This window comes from Pleurodeles waltl, chromosome 8, assembly GCF_031143425.1.
Source record: "Pleurodeles waltl isolate 20211129_DDA chromosome 8, aPleWal1.hap1.20221129, whole genome shotgun sequence".
Classification (NCBI taxonomy): Eukaryota; Metazoa; Chordata; class Amphibia; order Caudata; family Salamandridae; genus Pleurodeles; species Pleurodeles waltl.
In genome coordinates, this window is record NC_090447.1 from 1,480,278,545 (window position 1) to 1,480,296,141 (window position 17,597).

General features: G+C 43.8%; 1 protein-coding gene across 3 annotated transcripts in view; it reads left to right on the plus strand.

Annotated features, from left to right (window-relative positions):
- TEX55 (testis expressed 55) overlaps positions 1-17,597 on the plus strand; it is a 404,270-nt gene that overhangs the window by 86,239 nt on the left and 300,434 nt on the right. For all 3 annotated transcript variants that reach the window (XM_069202663.1, XM_069202664.1, XM_069202665.1), the window contains exon 3: positions 16,336-16,398. In XM_069202663.1, coding sequence (XP_069058764.1) covers positions 16,336-16,398 — 63 coding nt within the window. The remainder of the gene's footprint in view (positions 1-16,335; positions 16,399-17,597) is intronic.

The following is a 17,597-nucleotide window of genomic DNA, read 5'->3' on the forward strand; positions in this document are numbered from 1 at the left end:
TAAAAAAAAATATATTAAAAAATATATATATATATAAATATATATATATCTATATATATGAAAGTCAAGTATGATAGGATAATGCGTGAAGATTGTATTTCCTGTTGTCTGTTTTATGTTTATCTTTTCTGTTAAGAATAATCCTTAGACTTCTTCAACTAGTCGTGTTTATATTCTCCAGTAAACCTTTCAAACTCTGATTGATAAAATTTGTATATTCTTTGGATGTTCACAAGAAGTGCTTCCAGCCAGAAACTCATTCATAAGGTGCCAAAACCTTCTGTCACTGCTTCTGCTTCTAAGCAATTAAATATTATCTGTGGTTAACTCGAATAGTCCGTGAAATGCCAGGAAGGACATTGCTTTTCCCACTGTGGATACTTCTTTACCAGCACTCTTATAGCTTTTCCTGTACGTTTCGCTGTTATTACATGGCAAGTTTGATGGTTCTTGACATCCTGTCATCTGGAGATGCCATGTCAGGTTTACAGGGCACTAGTCTATCTGAAGAATACTGTCCAGATAGACAATGAGGTATACCCCCATGGATTTGAGTATTCCATCACCTTCCTGAGCACCTCTGTGAAGCACCATGGTGTTGAGGACAGGACAAAGGGAAATGTTGGGGATTCGTATGCCTGTTCACTTTAAATGAACTGCGGAATCTATGATGGGGGAAATATAGGGATAATAAGCTGGACCATCCAGTCTTGTGACCTCAAAATGTCTGTGAGAAGGTGACTTCCCTCCATCTTGAAATGGAGAAATACTACTCATTCATTGAACTCTTTGAGGTTTATGACTTAGCACTCAGCTTAGCCCCCATATTTAATTTTGACAGCAAGTTTAAAACTTCAGTATCTATGAGGGAAGCGTCCTGTTCTAGGACTGTAAGAGGATGGAGTTGGTTTTTCTGACACCGGCACCTACTGAATTTGATCTGAAAGCTCTGAACAGACTGGATGATTCACACATTTGTGGTCAGTGCGTACCAGTTTTGGAAAATATTGCTCCCGCTGAAGCTTTCTCTTGATCCTCAATACCTCAACATTCCTCTGGAGGGGAAAAAATCCCCCAAATTGAGATTGGTACCGCCATTGTCTGGAGCATAGGCCTTTATCAGGAAGTGCTTCAGAGCTCGTGCTGACTGCAGAGAACAAGGGAATGGGTCTTATCAGAAGTCCTTGTAATGCTTAGAAAATGGACACTCAAATAGTCGGAATACCGCTCCTTTTAGTGTGGCCTAGTGATGTAAACATAGAGACAGAGCCGTGTAACGAGTGCTAACTGCGGTCCCACAGTGAGGCTAGAAATTGGAAAGAAATATGCAAGTTAAAATGGCAGTCTTCTAAAATATTAATACTAGGCCTAATTAAAGGAGCTGGTATTACTTTTCTTGTGGGCTGCTGGAGCAGCGAAGAAAGAGGGAGCATAGAAGGCAACAAGTAACCATAAGAGGAATGGACTGATATCTGACTGGTTGAGACTTTGTTCATCCTTTCCCAGGTGTTGCTGGGAAAGTTAGTGTGCTTTGTTTGCAATGTTCTACTCTGCTGCTAGTACAATAAAATGAAGAAAGTAGAGCATAGCTCTTGCCTCGTGTCCTAACATAGAATTAGACAAGATGAGTGCAATCCTGGATGGAACAGCCTTGAAGAGTTAAAGGTATGCTGTCTCAACATGGACTTTACAAATATTTTCTTATGGCAATTGCCCGGCACAGATGCATAGAAAATGCATAGGAGACTCATGCCCAGCCCTACAAATGTGTCAGATAGACTTTAGGGCTACCAAACTCCAAACCCTAATCACTTTTTTATCAGCGTACTGAAGGCGTTGGCTTAGATATTGCTTGTGAATTTTCTGTGTCCTGGCTACCATTAAATATCCTTGGGACTCTACAGAGATAAAAGTAGAAGAAGGTGTATGTACCAATTTGTTCCTCAAAAATTCACTTTAGACTTGGTTGAAGTTTGGGCCCTTATTTATATGTGTATAATTATCTTTAACTCACTAAAGATATTTTTCTATGATATCTGAGTAAAACTGAGTAATTTGGTTAAAAACAAAGCACATTTTCCACAGAATTACTCTCTATTTCTTTCCATGCTAAGGAACAAACCCACAAAGTTCGGGTGATTCTGGCCTTGCAGGAATTTAAAAAATAAGACAGTGGCACATCACACAGTTTCCTGAAAGCATGGTCTCAGAAATGTGTCAAGCAGATCTGTAGTCCCAAAGGAACCAACACTGAGGTAAATGCTGTCAGTAAAAACAGACGGGCAGGCGATGTCATATATGAATGGAAAATGGTCACATCATGTATAGCTGTGATGGATGCGGGAGCCACATAGGCAATTCTAAAAATTGACCAGCACTGTATAAATACTTCAACAAATGAATGAAAAATATTAAGTAAGAATTTGGTTTTATTAGTTGTGCGGGAGAAGTAATCTACTTCTCATGGATATTTGTCCAAGGGAGTACAATTCTGTAGAGTGCTTGCCTTTGCTTACCCCAGTAGTTCTTTATCTTTAAAGTTCAGGTATCCTCCATATGTATGGTGAGCTGCGGAGCGTTAACAAGGTTATTTGGGTAGATTAACACCCAAATCCCAATATGCAAAAGATGATTTCTAAGTTAGAGAAAGCACCGGTTTCTCAAGCCTAGAGTTCAGCAGAGCATATCACCAGGTAGTACTGGAGGAAGGATCCCAGCACTTGATAGCATATGTGATTCGAGAGGACATATTTCAATATAAGTAAATGCCCTTTGGGATAGCAATCACTGCTGATGTTTCTACATTTTGACATCAGGAAGAAGCCCACCATTCTTATAGAAAAATATAAACTCTATCTTTTCCAACATTTCCTAAACCAATTTCTCCAAATATTTGTTGAAGTGCACAATTTTAGGTGCTGCACATCCAGGTCTCAGTGATGTGCAGGTAGTGCTTAAGGTCCTGGATGTCTGAAGCAGAGGACACTTTCAATTAGAGTTATGTATCGTCAGTATATTGGTGAATATTTATACTGTTACCCATGAGTAAAGTACCAAGTGGCTGCATGTAGAGTTTGAAGATGACTGGGGACACTTTGGAGCCCAGGATGACTCTGCAGTTGATGGGAATCTTTTGGGATCTGCAGGTGCCAATGTGAAGAAAATTGTATCTATTAGCAAGGAAGGAGGCGAACCAGCAAAGGACATTGCAGCTGAAGCCCATTCCAGACTCAATAGGAGATAAAGCAGTCATGATGTTGTTGATGTGCTATTAAATTTGTTTTTCACCACTAAAGAGGAGTTGTATGCCATTGTACTTTTTGGTGGTGTGAAGAATAAGCAGGTCCAGCAGGAGATTGATGCTGTGCATGATTGTCTTGAAAAGTGGTTTGCTTCTGTTGGTGGCTTCATGGATGGTGGTGGCAGTGTTGGTACAGTATTTTGGCTAAAGTAATGAGCTGTTTGCGGGTTGCGCGGAGGGCCTTCAGTATCATAAGGTCACCAAAAGTTCTGTTTTTCTTCTATTTTTTTCTGCCTGCAGACGAATTGTTTATTGTCAGCAAAGTCCACCACTTCATTGCAGGTTCAGATGTTTAAGGTTCTAAAAATTAGACGGAGCAACAATGTTCTCTGCCTGAACAGCTTATTGCAAGCACATAGGATGTGCAATAGAGATTCAGGTGCAGTTTGGCAAGGCCTGCCCAGTGGGTCTGAAGTGCTTCTTAAACTCCCATACCACTATGTTTTTAGTGGAATTGGTCCAATTCTTATCCGCATCTGCTGTTTTTTAAGCTGAAGTGAAAGAGGTTGCTTGAGAAATGACAGCATGTTGGGAGGGTCATATAACATTAGTGCTAAATTGGCTTGGGCTTTTTTGCTTGGGTCCTCCATTTCTGTGGCTGCAGATAGAAGCTTTGCTTGTTTTGTTTAATAGCTTAGCTGTGTGCTTACTTGGAAATCCTGTTTCCCATATCTCTCTTGCTTCCAAATCAAGCAAAGACTATTTGAAAAAAGATGTTCATGTTGAAGAACCCTTGGTTACTACTATCTTTATATGATTTTTCAGGGTGTTTGGAGCAGCTTCCTTTAGCTTTGCCGACTAATCTAAATATCTTTTGCTGAGCATTAGGTTTTGTCTTGTTATATTAATTTCCACACGTGGCTGTACTTGGCCACTGGTATCTGGGAAGAAGAAAAGGAGCCGGTACGGATTGTACTGGACCTTATCAAGCCATTTGCTAAGGCTGTTTCTGAATATTACCATTCCATACAACAGTGTCGGTTTTAATTTGCATCCTACAACTTTACTTAACATGTACATGTCTGGTCCTATCAGATTCTTCAAAAGGTAGAGGAACACTATATTTAAGGATTGAATGGTATTCTTGAGTGCTTTTAATGCGTGCCAATGTCGGCCATCTTTCCTCAAATCAAGCTCCTAAACAAAGTTAGGAGGTTACCCTCTCTTTTTTAACCCCTTCGCTGCCAGGCCTTTTCCCCCTCCTGTGCCAGGCCTTTTTTTGCCTATTTGGGGCAGTTCGCTCTTAGGCCCTCATAACTTTTTGTCCACATAAGCTAACCAAGCCAAATTTGCGTCCTTTTTTTCCAACATCCTAGGAATTCTAGAGGTACCCAGACTTTGTGGGTTCCCTTGAAGGAGGCCAAGAAATTGGCCAAAATACAGTGAAAATTTCGTTTTTTTCAAAAAAGTTTGAAAAAGTGGCTGCAGAAGAAGGCTTGTGGTTTTTCCCCTGAAAATGGCATCAACAAAGGGTTTGCGGTGCTAAACTCAGCAGCTTCCCAGCTTTCAGGAACAGGCAGACTTGAATCAGAAAACCCAATTTTTCAACACAATTTTGGCATTTTACTGGGACATACCCCATTTTTGCAATTTTTCGTGCTTTCAGCCTCCTTCCAGTCAGTGACAGAAATGGGCATGAAACCAATGCTGGATCCCAGAAACCTAAACATTTCTGAAAAGTAGACAAAATTCTGAATTCAGCAAGGGGTCATTTGTGTAGATCCTACAAGGGTTTCCTACAGAAAATAACAACTGAAAAAGAAAAATATTGAAATTGAGGTGAAAAAAACATAAATGTTCCTCTACGTTTTACTCTGTAACTTTTCCCTGCAATGTCAGATTATCGAAAGCAATATACCGTTACGTCTGCTGGACTCCTCTGGTTGCGGCGATATATAGGGCTTGTAGGTTCATCAAGAACCCAAGGAACTCAGAGCCAATAAATGAGTTGCACCCTGACGTGCGTTTTCATTCTATACCGGGTATACAGCAATTCATTTGCTGAAATATAAAGAGTAAAAAATTGCTAGCAAGAAAACCTTTGTATTTCCAAAAAGGGCACAAGATAAGGTGTTGAGGAGCAGTGGTTATTTGCACATATCTGAATTCCGGGGTGACCAAACTAGCATGTGAATTACAGGGCATTTCTCAAATAGATGTCTTTTTTACACACTCTCCTATATTTGGAAGGAAAAAATGTAGAGAAAGACAAGGGGCAATAACACTTGTTTTGCTAATCTATGTTCCCCCAAGTCTCCCGATAAAAATGATACCTCACTTGTGTGGGTAGGCCTAGCGCCCGCGACAGGAAACGCCCCAAAACGCAACGTGGACACATCCCATTTTTTTTTAAGAAAACAGAGGTGTTTTTTGCGAAGTGCCTACCTGCAGATTTTGGCATCTACCTCAGCCGGCACCTAGGGAAACCTACCAAACCTGTGTATTTCTGAAAACTAGAGACCTAGGGGAATCCAAGGAGGGGTGACTTGCGGGGCTCGGACCAGGTTCTGTTACCCACAATCCTTTGCAAACCTCAAAATTTGGCTAAAAAAACACATGTTCCTCACATTTCTGTGGCAGAAAGTTCTGGAATCTGAGAGGAGCCACAAATTTCCTTCCACCCAGCGTTCCCCCAAGTCTCCCGATAAAAATTATACCTCACTTGTGTGGGTAGGCCTAGCGCCCGCGACAGGAAACACCCCAAAGCGCAACGAGGACACATCCAAAATTTTGGAAGAAAACAGAGTTGTTTTTTGTGAAGTGCCTACCTGTAGATTTTGGCCTCTAGCTCAGCCGGCACCTAGGGAAACCTACCAAACCTGTGCATTTCTGAAAACTAGAGACCTAGGAGAATCCAAGATGGGGTGACTTGCGGGGCTCGGACCAGGTTCTGTTACCCAGAATCCTTTGCAAACCTCAACATTTGGCTAAAAAAACACATGTTCCTCACATTTCTGTGGCAGAAAGTTCTGGAATCTGAGAGGAGCCACAAATTTCCTTCCACCCAGCGTTCCCCCAAGTCTCCCGATAAAAATGATACCTCACTTGCGTGGGTAGGCCTAGGGCCGGCGACAGGAAACACCCCAAATCGCAACGTGGATACGTCCAAAATTTTGGAAGAAAACAGAGGTGTTTTTTGCGAAGTGCCTACCTGTAGATTTTGGCCTCTAGCTCAGCCGGCACCTATGGAAACCTACCAAACCTGTGCATTTCTGAAAACTAGAGACCTAGGAGAATCCAAGATGGGGTGACTTGCGGGGCTCGGACCAGGTTCTGTTACCCAGAATCCTTTGCAAACCTCAACATTTGGCTAAAAAAACACATGTTCCTCACATTTCTGTGGCAGAAAGTTCTGGAATCTGAGAGGAGCCACAAATTTCCTTCCACCCAGCGTTCCCCCAAGTCTCCCGATAAAAATGATACCTCACTTGCGTGGGTAGGCCTAGGGCCGGCGACAGGAAACACCCCAAATCGCAACGTGGACACGTCCAAAATTTTGGAAGAAAACAGAGGTGTTTTTTGCGAAGTGCCTACCTGTAGATTTTGGCCTCTAGCTCAGCCGGCACCTAGGGAAACCTACCAAACCTGTGCATTTCTGAAAACTAGAGACCTAGGAGAATCCAAGATGGGGTGACTTGCGGGGCTCGGACCAGGTTCTGTTACCCAGAATCCTTTGCAAACCTCAAAATTTGGCTTAAAAAAACACATGTTCCTCACATTTCTGTGGCAGAAAGTTCTGGAATCTGAGAGGAGCCACAAATTTCCTTCCACCCAGCGTTCCCCCAAGTCTCCCGATAAAAATGATACCTCACTTGCGTGGGTAGGCCTAGCGCCGGCGACAGGAAACACCCCAAAGCGCAACGTGGACACATCCAAAATTATGGAAGAAAACAGAGGTGTTTTTTGCGAAGTACCTACCTGTAGATTTTGGCCTCTAGCTCAGCCGGCACCTAGGGAAACCTACCAAACCTGTACATTTCTGAAAACTAGAGACCTAGGGGAATCCAAGGAGGGGTGACTTGCGGGGCTCGGACCAGGTTCTGTTACCCAGAATCCTTTGCAAACCTCAAAATGTGGCAAAAAAAACACATGTTCCTCATATTTCTGTGGCAGAAAGTTCTGGAATCTGAGAGGAGCCACAAATTTCCTTCCACCCAGCGTTCCCCGAAGTCTCCCGATAAAAATGATACCTCACTTGCGTGGGTAGGCCTAGCGCCGGCGACAGGAAACACCCCAAAGCGCAACGTGGACACGTCCAAAATTTTGGAAGAAAACAGAGGTGTTTTTTGCGAAGTGCCTACCTGTAGATTTTGGCCTCTAGCTCAGCCGGCACCTAGGGAAACCTACCAAACCTGTGCATTCCTGAAAACTAGAGACCTAGGAGAATCCAAGATGGGGTGACTTGCGGGGCTCGGACCAGGTTCTGTTACCCAGAATCCTTTGCAAACCTCAAAATTTGGCTAAAAAAACACATGTTCCTCACATTTCTGTGGCAGAAAGTTCTGGAATCTGAGAGGAGCCACAAATTTCCTTCCACCCAGCGTTCCCCCAAGTCTCCCGATAAAAATGATACCTCACTTGTGTGGGTAGGCCTACCGCCCGCGACAGGAAACACCCCAAAGCGCAACGTGGACACGTCCAAAATTTTGGAAGGAAACAGAGGTGTTTTTTGCGAAGTGCCTACCTGTAGATTTTGGCCTCTAGCTCAGCCGGCACCTAGGGAAACCTACCAAACCTGTGCATTTCTGAAAACTAGAGACCTAGGAGAATCCAAGATGGGGTGACTTGCGGGGGTCGGACCAGGTTCTGTTACCCAGAATCCGTTGCAAACCTCAACATTTGGCTAAAAAAACACATGTTCCTCACATTTCTGTGGCAGAAAGTTCTGGAATCTGAGAGGAGCCACAAATTTCCTTCCACCCAGCGTTCCCCCAAGTCTCCCGATAAAAATGATACCTCACTTGCGTGGGTAGGCCTAGGGCCGGCGACAGGAAACACCCCAAATCGCAACGTGGATACGTCCAAAATTTTGGAAGAAAACAGAGGTGTTTTTTGCGAAGTGCCTACCTGTAGATTTTGGCCTCTAGCTCAGCCGGCACCTATGGAAACCTACCAAACCTGTGCATTTCTGAAAACTAGAGACCTAGGGGAATCCAAGATGGGGTGACTTGCGGGGCTCGGACCAGGTTCTGTTACCCAGAATCCTTTGCAAACCTCAAAATTTGGCTTAAAAAACACATGTTCCTCACATTTCTGTGGCAGAAAGTTCTGGAATCTGAGAGGAGCCACAAATTTCCTTCCACCCAGCGTTCCCCCAAGTCTCCCGATAAAAATGATACCTCACTTGCGTGGGTAGGCCTAGCGCCGGCGACAAGAAACACCCCAAAGCGCAACGTGGACACATCCAAAATTATGGAAGAAAACAGAGGTGTTTTTTGCGAAGTACCTACCTGTAGATTTTGGCCTCTAGCTCAGCCGGCACCTAGGGAAACCTACCAAACCTGTACATTTCTGAAAACTAGAGACCTAGGGGAATCCAAGGAGGGGTGACTTGCGGGGCTCGGACCAGGTTCTGTTACCCAGAATCCTTTGCAAACCTCAAAATGTGGCTAAAAAAACACATGTTCCTCATATTTTTGTGGCAGAAAGTTCTGGAATCTGAGAGGAGCCACAAATTTCCTTCCACCCAGCGTTCCCCCAAGTCTCCCGATAAAAATGATACCTCACTTGCGTGGGTAGGCCTAGCGCCGGCGACAGGAAACACCCCAAAGCGCAACGTGGACACGTCCAAAATTTTGGAAGAAAACAGAGGTGTTTTCTGCGAAGTGCCTACCTGTAGATTTTGGCCTCTAGCTCAGCCGGCACCTAGGGAAACCTACGAAACCTGTGCATTTCTGAAAACTAGAGACCTAGGGGAATCCAAGGAGGGGTGACTTGTGGGGCTCGGACCAGGTTCTGTTACCCAGAATCCTTTGCAAGCCTCAATGTGGCTAAAAAAACACTTGTTCCTCACATTTCTGTGGCAGAAAGTTCTGGAATCTGAGAGGAGCCACAAATTTCCTTCAACCCAGCGTTCCCCCAAGTCTCCCGATAAAAATTATACCTCACTTGCGTGGGTAGGCCTAGCGCCCGCGACAGGAAACGCCCCAAAACGCAACGTGGACACATCCCATTTTTTGAAAGAAAACAGTGCCTACCTGTGGATTTTGGCCTGTAGCTCAGCCGGCACCGAGGGAAACCTACCAAATCTGTGCATTTCTGAAAACTAGAGACCTAGGGGAATCCAAGGAGGGGTGACTTGCGGGGCTCGGACCAGGTTCTGCTACCCAGAATCCTTTGCAAACCTCAAAATGTGGCTAAAAAAACACATGTTCCTCACATTTCAGTGGCAGAAAGTTCTGGAATCTGAGAGGAGCCACAAATTTCCTTCCACCCAGCGTTCCCCTAAGTCTCTCAATAAAAATGGTACCTCACTTCTGTGGGTAGGCCTAGCGCCCACGAAAGGAAATGGCCCAAAACACAACGTGGACAGAACATATTTTTTCACAGAAAACAGAGGTGTTTTTTGCAAAGTGCCTACCTGTGGAGTTTAGCCTCTAGCTCAGCCGGCCCCGGGAGGGGGGGGGGCAGAAATGCCCTAAAATAAATTCCCCCCCCCCAGGGAGCGACCCTTGCCTATGGGGTCGCTCCCCCTGCGTGACATTGGCGCCAAAAAACAAATCCCAGGTGCCTAGTGGTTTCTGCCCCCTTGGGGGCAGATTGACCTAAAATCGGCCAATCTGCCCCCAGTGGGGCAGAAATGGCCTAAATACAATTTGCCCCCCAGGGGAGCGACCCTTGCCTGATGGGTCGCTCCCCATCTCGAAAAAAACAAACAAACAAAAAAAAAAACACAACAAAAAAATTTGCCCTGGTGCCCTGAGAGTTCTGCCCCCCCCTGGGGGCAGTTCGGCCTAATAATAGGCCGATCTTCCCCCCGGGGGGGGCAGAAATGGCCTAAAATAAATTTGCCCCCCCCAGCCCCCCCCCCCCCCCCCCCCCCGGGAGCGACCCTTGCCCATGGGGTCGCTCCCCCTGCGTGACATTGGCGCCAAAAAACAAATCCCCGGTGCCTAGTGGTTTCTGCCCCCAGGGGGGCAGAAATGGTCTAAATACAATTTGCCCCCCAGGGGAGCGACCTTTGCCAGATGGGTCGCTCCCCATCTCTAAAAAAAGAAACAAAAAAAAAAAAAAAACACAAAAAAAAATTGCCCTGGCGCCTAGAGGGTTGTGCCCCCCCCTGGGGGCAGTTCGGCCTAATAAAGGCCGATCTGCCCCCCTGGGGGGCAGAAATGGCCTAAAATAAATTTGCCACCCCCCCCGGGAGCGACCCTTGCCTACGGGGTCGCTCCCCCTGCGTGACATTGGCGCCAAAAAACAAATCCCAGCTGCCTAGTGGTTTCTGCCCCCTTGGGGGCAGATTGACCTAAAATCGGCCAATCTGCCCCCAGGGGGGCAGAAATGGCCTAAATACAATTTGCCCCCCAAGGGGAGCGACCCTTGCCTGATGGGTCGCTCCCCATCTCGAAAAAAACAAACAAACAAACAAAACAAAAATTTGCCCTGGCGCCTAGAGGTTTCTGCCCCCCTCTCCCGGGGGCAGATCAGCCTAATATTAGGCCGATCTGCCCCCGGGGGGGCAGAAATAGCCTAAAATAAATTGCAAGCAATCCGGCTTTTGAAACCCTCAGAGAGACTTCAAAGGGAAGGAAATACTTTTCCTTTCCTTTGATGCCCCTCCGGGCCTCCCCAGTGATTGAAAGAGAAATGCAAAAGCATTTCTCTTTCAATCGCGCTGGAAGCAGAGCTTCCAGCGCGACTAGGGAGGCCCCTGTGACAAATCAGCGCGCGCTCGCACGCTGACGTCACAGGGGGGGGTGGGGGGAGGTCGGGGGTGGAAGGGGAAGGTGTTCCCCTTCCATCCCCGACTTGGGGGGGGGGAGGGGGGTGCACGGGGGGCGCGCTAGCGCGCCCCCAAGTTCCCCTGTGCCATGGACGAGATGATCTCGTCCAAGGCACAGGGGAACTGTAGCCTTGGACGAGATCATCTCGTCCAAGGCACAGAAGAGGTTAAAGTGCTATCTTCCCATTTTGTTTATTTTGCAGACAAATATTGTGATCTTAGTTTTTTTATATTTATATTGATGGAATTGATGTTGCTATATGTAGCTTGTTCATTCAGTGCCCTTGGCAATCCAATTGCTATTTGATCTAATACGATTGTGTTATCTGCATTTTGTAAAATGTTCATCTTTTGACCTGCCATATTCGGGGGACAAACTTTTGCTAGGGCAAAGGTTTTATAGATTCCTACCAGATAAAGGTTAAATAGTAGATGGGCTAAAATGCTGCCTTATTTCAGTCCTTTATTGGTGTGGATTTTTGATGTCTTTGATGACAGTTTGGTTTTAACCCAGGTGTTGGTGTAGATACTCATTATAGCTCTTAATAAGAGAGAAATTATGTCCTGTTTAATCATTTTAGCCCATGATTTGCTTATGTCAATGTTGTCAAAACCTGTGGCAATATCTAGAAAGATCTAGAAAGATGACATATGATAGACATCCCTTTTCATTCCTCATTGCCTGGTCCATGAATATCGTTATGGTTTGTGAATTATCTTCCAACCTGCAGTCTTTCTGGATGCCTGTCTGCAAAATAGGTATAAGATGTTTCTCTGTTGCCAATTGTTCCAGTTCTTTATAAAGTAATTTGGCAAAGCACTTCCCTTCCACTTCAAGCAAGGTTATATATGGAAATTGTCTGGCATGTTAGAGGGCCCTTTTTATGAGCTGGACAGATCCCCTTCAGCTGTATGGAGCTGAATTTACAGTCTGACAGTTTCTGTAAAGCAATAATATTATATCTGCCTATTGTGAATGTGCTAAATTAAAAATGGCTGCTTGAAAGCTGTTAGATCTCCATTGACTTGATTGTGTTCTCCATCTCTCATAGAGTTATGGACAGCCCTGAACCCTTTGCCAATGTTGGGCCTGGATGTATAAAATCTGCTTCACCTTCAGGACTTATTATTGAGCTATCAAAATATTGATTTCTGTTATATATTGACCAGTTAGCTGGACTAATGTTGACAGAAACAATTTGGCTTGTGTTTGATGCTGACTGATTGACCAAGAAGCAGAATTTCTTTGAATCTTTTAACTTTGCAGCTTCATGTAGCTTAATCCATTGTTTCTCTTCCTTTAATTTCTTTTTTATTCCTAATGTTTTTTTCTATAAAGAGTTCTTATTTGTTTTATTTTCTCTTTTAATGTGTTATCATTGTTGCCACTCTTCAGGGATCTCATGGCCTTGTTTAGTTTCAAATTGCTAATTTCCCAATTTCTTTGTGGCGGGCTTGAAGCATTACAAGTTGCCATCCCAATGGGCATGATGGCTCATTCAAGTTAAGTTTCTCCTTCAATTTGGATAAAAACTTTGCCCGCGCCAGTGGGGCACAAAAATAATTGTTTCCTACTATGGTTTATTCCTCTGTGCATGGTTTCAAAACGCTATTCAAGGTTTCAAAATTGGAGGTTTACCATTTCAACTTTTTGATTTGCACAATTTTGGTTTGATTGCCAATAAAGTGTTGACTACTGTAAGTGCCTCCATAGTAGAGTAAAGTGATTTTTGGCCAGGCGCGATCACTTTTAAGGTTGAAATTGCCTTGAACTCAGTAATTTGATAGAACTCCACAGTAGAAAACCATGTGTAGGCCAGAGCTGCCAACCTCTGGGAGGGAAATATGGGTATGTGCAGCAAGCTGATGTATAGGGAATTGTCAATTTAGTAAGCGTAACCCCAGGGTAGTTAATGTTCTAGCCAAGGCTTCACCCTTCTCATCTTTTTTTCTGGAATTTGATTTCTTTTGGAGGGATTTTCCAATATGAATCACTGTATTCCTGCCATATTGAATCAGCATCTCTGAATAATAGATTTGAGTTAGCCTGTCAGTAACCATATTACATTAGGATGATTTGCCATTATATTGCGCATCAATACCAGCAAGATCGCGTTGTTTCCTTTTTCTTTTCAGGTCTTTGGTTAGTTGTGACTCTTTCTGAGGCGTTGGCCTTCATATTGAAAAGTCTTTGCTGACTAAAGAACTCATTGTACCTTGGCATGGGAAGTGAAATTGGTGACAGTGTCTCTTGAAGGCATATGATATTGAATTCTTTTAAACACTTCATCACATCAGGTTTAGCATGTATTACATTAATGCTCCTGATGGTCCATGAACACAAAGTTACTTGCCTGTTCAAAAAGGGGTTCCTGTTTTTAGTTACAATGTTCAAGCACCAACAGTGGCCAGGATACATTTTCTATTGTATATTTGATTTTTCAACTCCTTTTGTTATCATCTTGAACCAGTTTGATACCTGCAGAAGGCTGTGGCGTGTATTTGCATGTTTTAAATAGGGCCTGGATGTCGACATACATTTTCAAAAAACCTGCTGAAGTTGCTCTTGAATGGGTGCTGGGATTGGAGGTGGAATTTAGGGTGAGAGATGAGTTAAATGATTAGTTTGTCTATGCTGAAGTCTGTGAAGGATTGGTCTTCACTTTGGTTATCTTTTTTGGTAGAATATGGAGCACAAAGATGGGGATGGCAAAGTGGTCAGTGCAATCCAGGAATATCTTTTGTTTGTACTGGACTGTGGGTGATATTGAAAAGACAAGGTTGATGATGTGGCATTTGAAGTTTTTTGTTTATGTGACGTACTGTACCACATTGAGTGTCGTTGAGGTTGAGGACGGTGTCTCTTATTTTTTTTAAGTCACCCAAGATGTTGGTGTGGACATGTCAAATGGACGAGGTGGTAAGGCAGCCTGAGACTTCATCAATGAAGCCCTTTGCCAAATCAGTAGAGATCTTATTTGGTAGGGTTGGGGTCCAGTATTTATACTTTGGTGCCATGGTTCTGGAAAGTGGGAGAAAGTTCCAGGCCTTCCTTTAAAGTCCACAAGGTCCCTATCCTGCCCTCCCTTGCTCCAGACACTCTACTGGAGGTTATGCAGCCAGCCCTTCGTGTGAGGAGAAGCACAGCCCTATTCAGGTGTAAGTGAGGCAGTGGTAAGCTCCCCCTCATCAAGCCAGTTAATGGGTCTTTAAGGTCCATTAAGTCACACCTAAGCTCCCATTGTGTGACTGTCTAGAAGAAATACACAAGGCCCAGCTGTCATCTACCTCAGAAATGTATTTAGAGACAGGCAGAGGCACAGAATGGTTAAAGTAAGAAATTGCCAACTCACTAAAATAGGCATTTTCTGACTTAAAATTTTAAATTCTACTTCACTATAAGTTGTGAATTTAAATTGTGAGTCCAGGGGCACCATATGTCTGCCCCTTATGAATTGGAAATTACACATAAAATATGTTTTAAGGTAATCCCAATGCTAACCTATGGGAAAGATAAACCTTGCAATAGTGAAAAACAAATTTAAGAGATTTGCAATATCTGGACATGTTAAACTTAAAAGTACATGTCCAACTTTTTAAATACACTGCACCCTGCCCTTGGAGCTAACTAGGACCTACCTTAGGAAGGTTTCGGCCTGGTAAGTTGTACAGTTGCCAGGTCAAAATGGCAGTTTAAAACTGCACGCACAGACACTGCAACGGCAGGCCTGAGACTTGTTTGAAAGGCTACTGTAGTGGGTGGCACAATCAGTGCTGCAGGCCCACTAGTAGCTTTTAATTTATGGGCCCTGGGCACATTTAGTGTGCTTTACTAGGGATTTACAAGTAAATTAACTATTCCAATTGTGGAGAAGGCAATTTTACCATATTTATTTATAAAGTCCAAGTACAAAGCACCTGCACTGTAGCACTGGTCAGCAGTGGCAAAGTGCATAGAATCCTAAAAGTCAGCAGAAACGGGTCAGAAAAACAGGAGGTCAGAGGGCAAAAAGTTAGGGTAAACCACACCCAGGATGCCAGGTCTAACACTTGCTATTGTAGTGTAGAGAAGTATCTCCTTCTTGTAGTGTCCCTGTAGAGATTCATCCCATGAAGAGCTTACTGTGTGGGCCATACACTGCTTTATGCTCCCCAGACCTTCCCTGGCAGGCAGGCTCTGTGCAGCTTCCAGCCTTTCACACTTCATCAGGGATTGTTAGAGCATGGTTCTGGCTGGACATCGGTTTATGGCGTGTCGCTAAACACAGCCAAATCAATGCCTCTTCTTTTCTGCCTATAACCAGCCCCTCACTCATTAGCCGGGGCACATCCCGTGTGGTAGCTGTCCAAACCATACATAACACATTGTCTTTCAACACCCCTGTGAGCAACTGCAAACATAAACTCCTTCAGTAGTCACCTGAATCCTTACTAGTAAGAATGCATCTAGTTGATTAAAGGAATATGTGAAACTTGGAACAGGGTGAAGAAACAATAGCTTATTTCCATATCTCATATTCAATGTTTGTTGACTACTGATGGTTGTAGTCCAGTGTTGATACACTTGATGCTGAACGTTGGAGACATCATGTCCTCTCAGCTTGATTGATTACACTTACCCAAGAGCAGAGGCAAGACTTTGGTGTCCTGGTTTCACTAGCAGAGATCATGGAAGTTATTCTGGCCATAGCTTAGGGAAGACTTGTGATCTGCTAGTTTGCTGGCAGAATTTTATTAAACATATATGGACCTATTGGAACCCCAAATACAGGAGTTGTTTTTATCTGCCAAATACAAAGGCTATCTACTACAGGTGCACCATAAGGTACAGCAGGTAAGACTTGAACAGAGCCTACTTTAGGAGACAACATCTTGCATATAAGATGGTACTTTAGATTTCATGACCTTTAGATAGCTACTGAAACTAGCTGAGAGTGGTTACTGTATTACTAGCAGCTGAGGATCGGTACTGTGATGTGCTATTAGCCAAACATGACCAACTACTACATTCACAAGAATCTTCACCACATGAGGGTATGTGACATATATGTTATGGTTTTTATAATAATATGTCTCTCCTCCCTTTTCTCAGTTCACAGACATTGAACCTATTCCAGAGGAAAGCTTTGTACCTCTAGTAACTGCACATGAACAGGTAAGTTGCAAGTTTACAAAACTACCATAGTGGATGCAATACAAGTAACTCTGAGCATTGAGAGTGAATTTTCTAAATGAAATGCATTTTTTGGGTCACATACATTTCTCTCATACTTATAAAATCGGGTGTAAATTAAAAATCATCAGCAGTGGCTATCTCTATTATTGCAAGATAAGCGCAATTCTGAATGCCGTATTTCTAGTACTCTGCGTAATTGTCTGGGTTGTTAGGTTTCCTAATTACTATGTTAACACTTTTCTTCTCTCCGTTAACTATTGGTGTATAACGTATATTATGTTTTTTTAGACCTGTCAGCTCTTGGCATGGTTTCCCCTGTCTTTTTGGCTTCTGACCATCTGTTTTTGATCTTGTGCTAAAAAAGTTTTTGCTGGCTTTAGGACTCTGGGCAATTTACCACTGCTGACCAGTGCTAAAGTGCAAGTGCTCTCTGTCTAAATGATATTGGTGATTGGTTTATCTATAATTGGCATATTTGATTTACCAGTAAGTCCCTAGAATAGTGCACCAGGTGTGCCCAGGGCCTGCAAATCAAATTCTACTATTGGGCCTGCAGCACTGATTGTTCCACCCACATGAGTAGCCCTGCAAACGTGTCTTTGGTCTGCCATTTCAGTGCCAACATGCGCAATTGTACACTGTCATTTCTACCTGGCAAGTGCACCCACTTGCCAGGCCCCAACCTTCCCTTCTACTACACGTAAGGCACTCCTAAAGTAGGCCCGAGGCAGCCCCATGAGGAGGGCGCAGTGTATTTAAAAGGTATGGCATGTTCTGGTGTGTTTTACGTGTACTGATAGTGAAATACTACTAAATTCAGTTTTCACTATTGCAATACCTATCTCTCCCATAGGATAACATGGGGATTGCCTTGAAATATATTTTAAGTGTAGTTTCCCATTGGGAGCAGATGGAGATGTGGAGTTTGGGTTCCCTGAACTCACAATTTGAAAATACATCTTTTAGTAAATTTGGATTTTAAATTGTAAGTTTGAAAATGCCACTTTTACAAAGTGGGTATTTTCGTGCTTAACCATTCTGTGCCTCCTCCTGTCTGTGGAATACACGTCAGGGTCAGGATGACAGTTGGGCTGTTTGGGTATTCACTCTAGACAGTTACACAAAGGGAGTTGAGGTGCACCCTACATAACCTGATGGCCCATCACCAGGCTGATGGG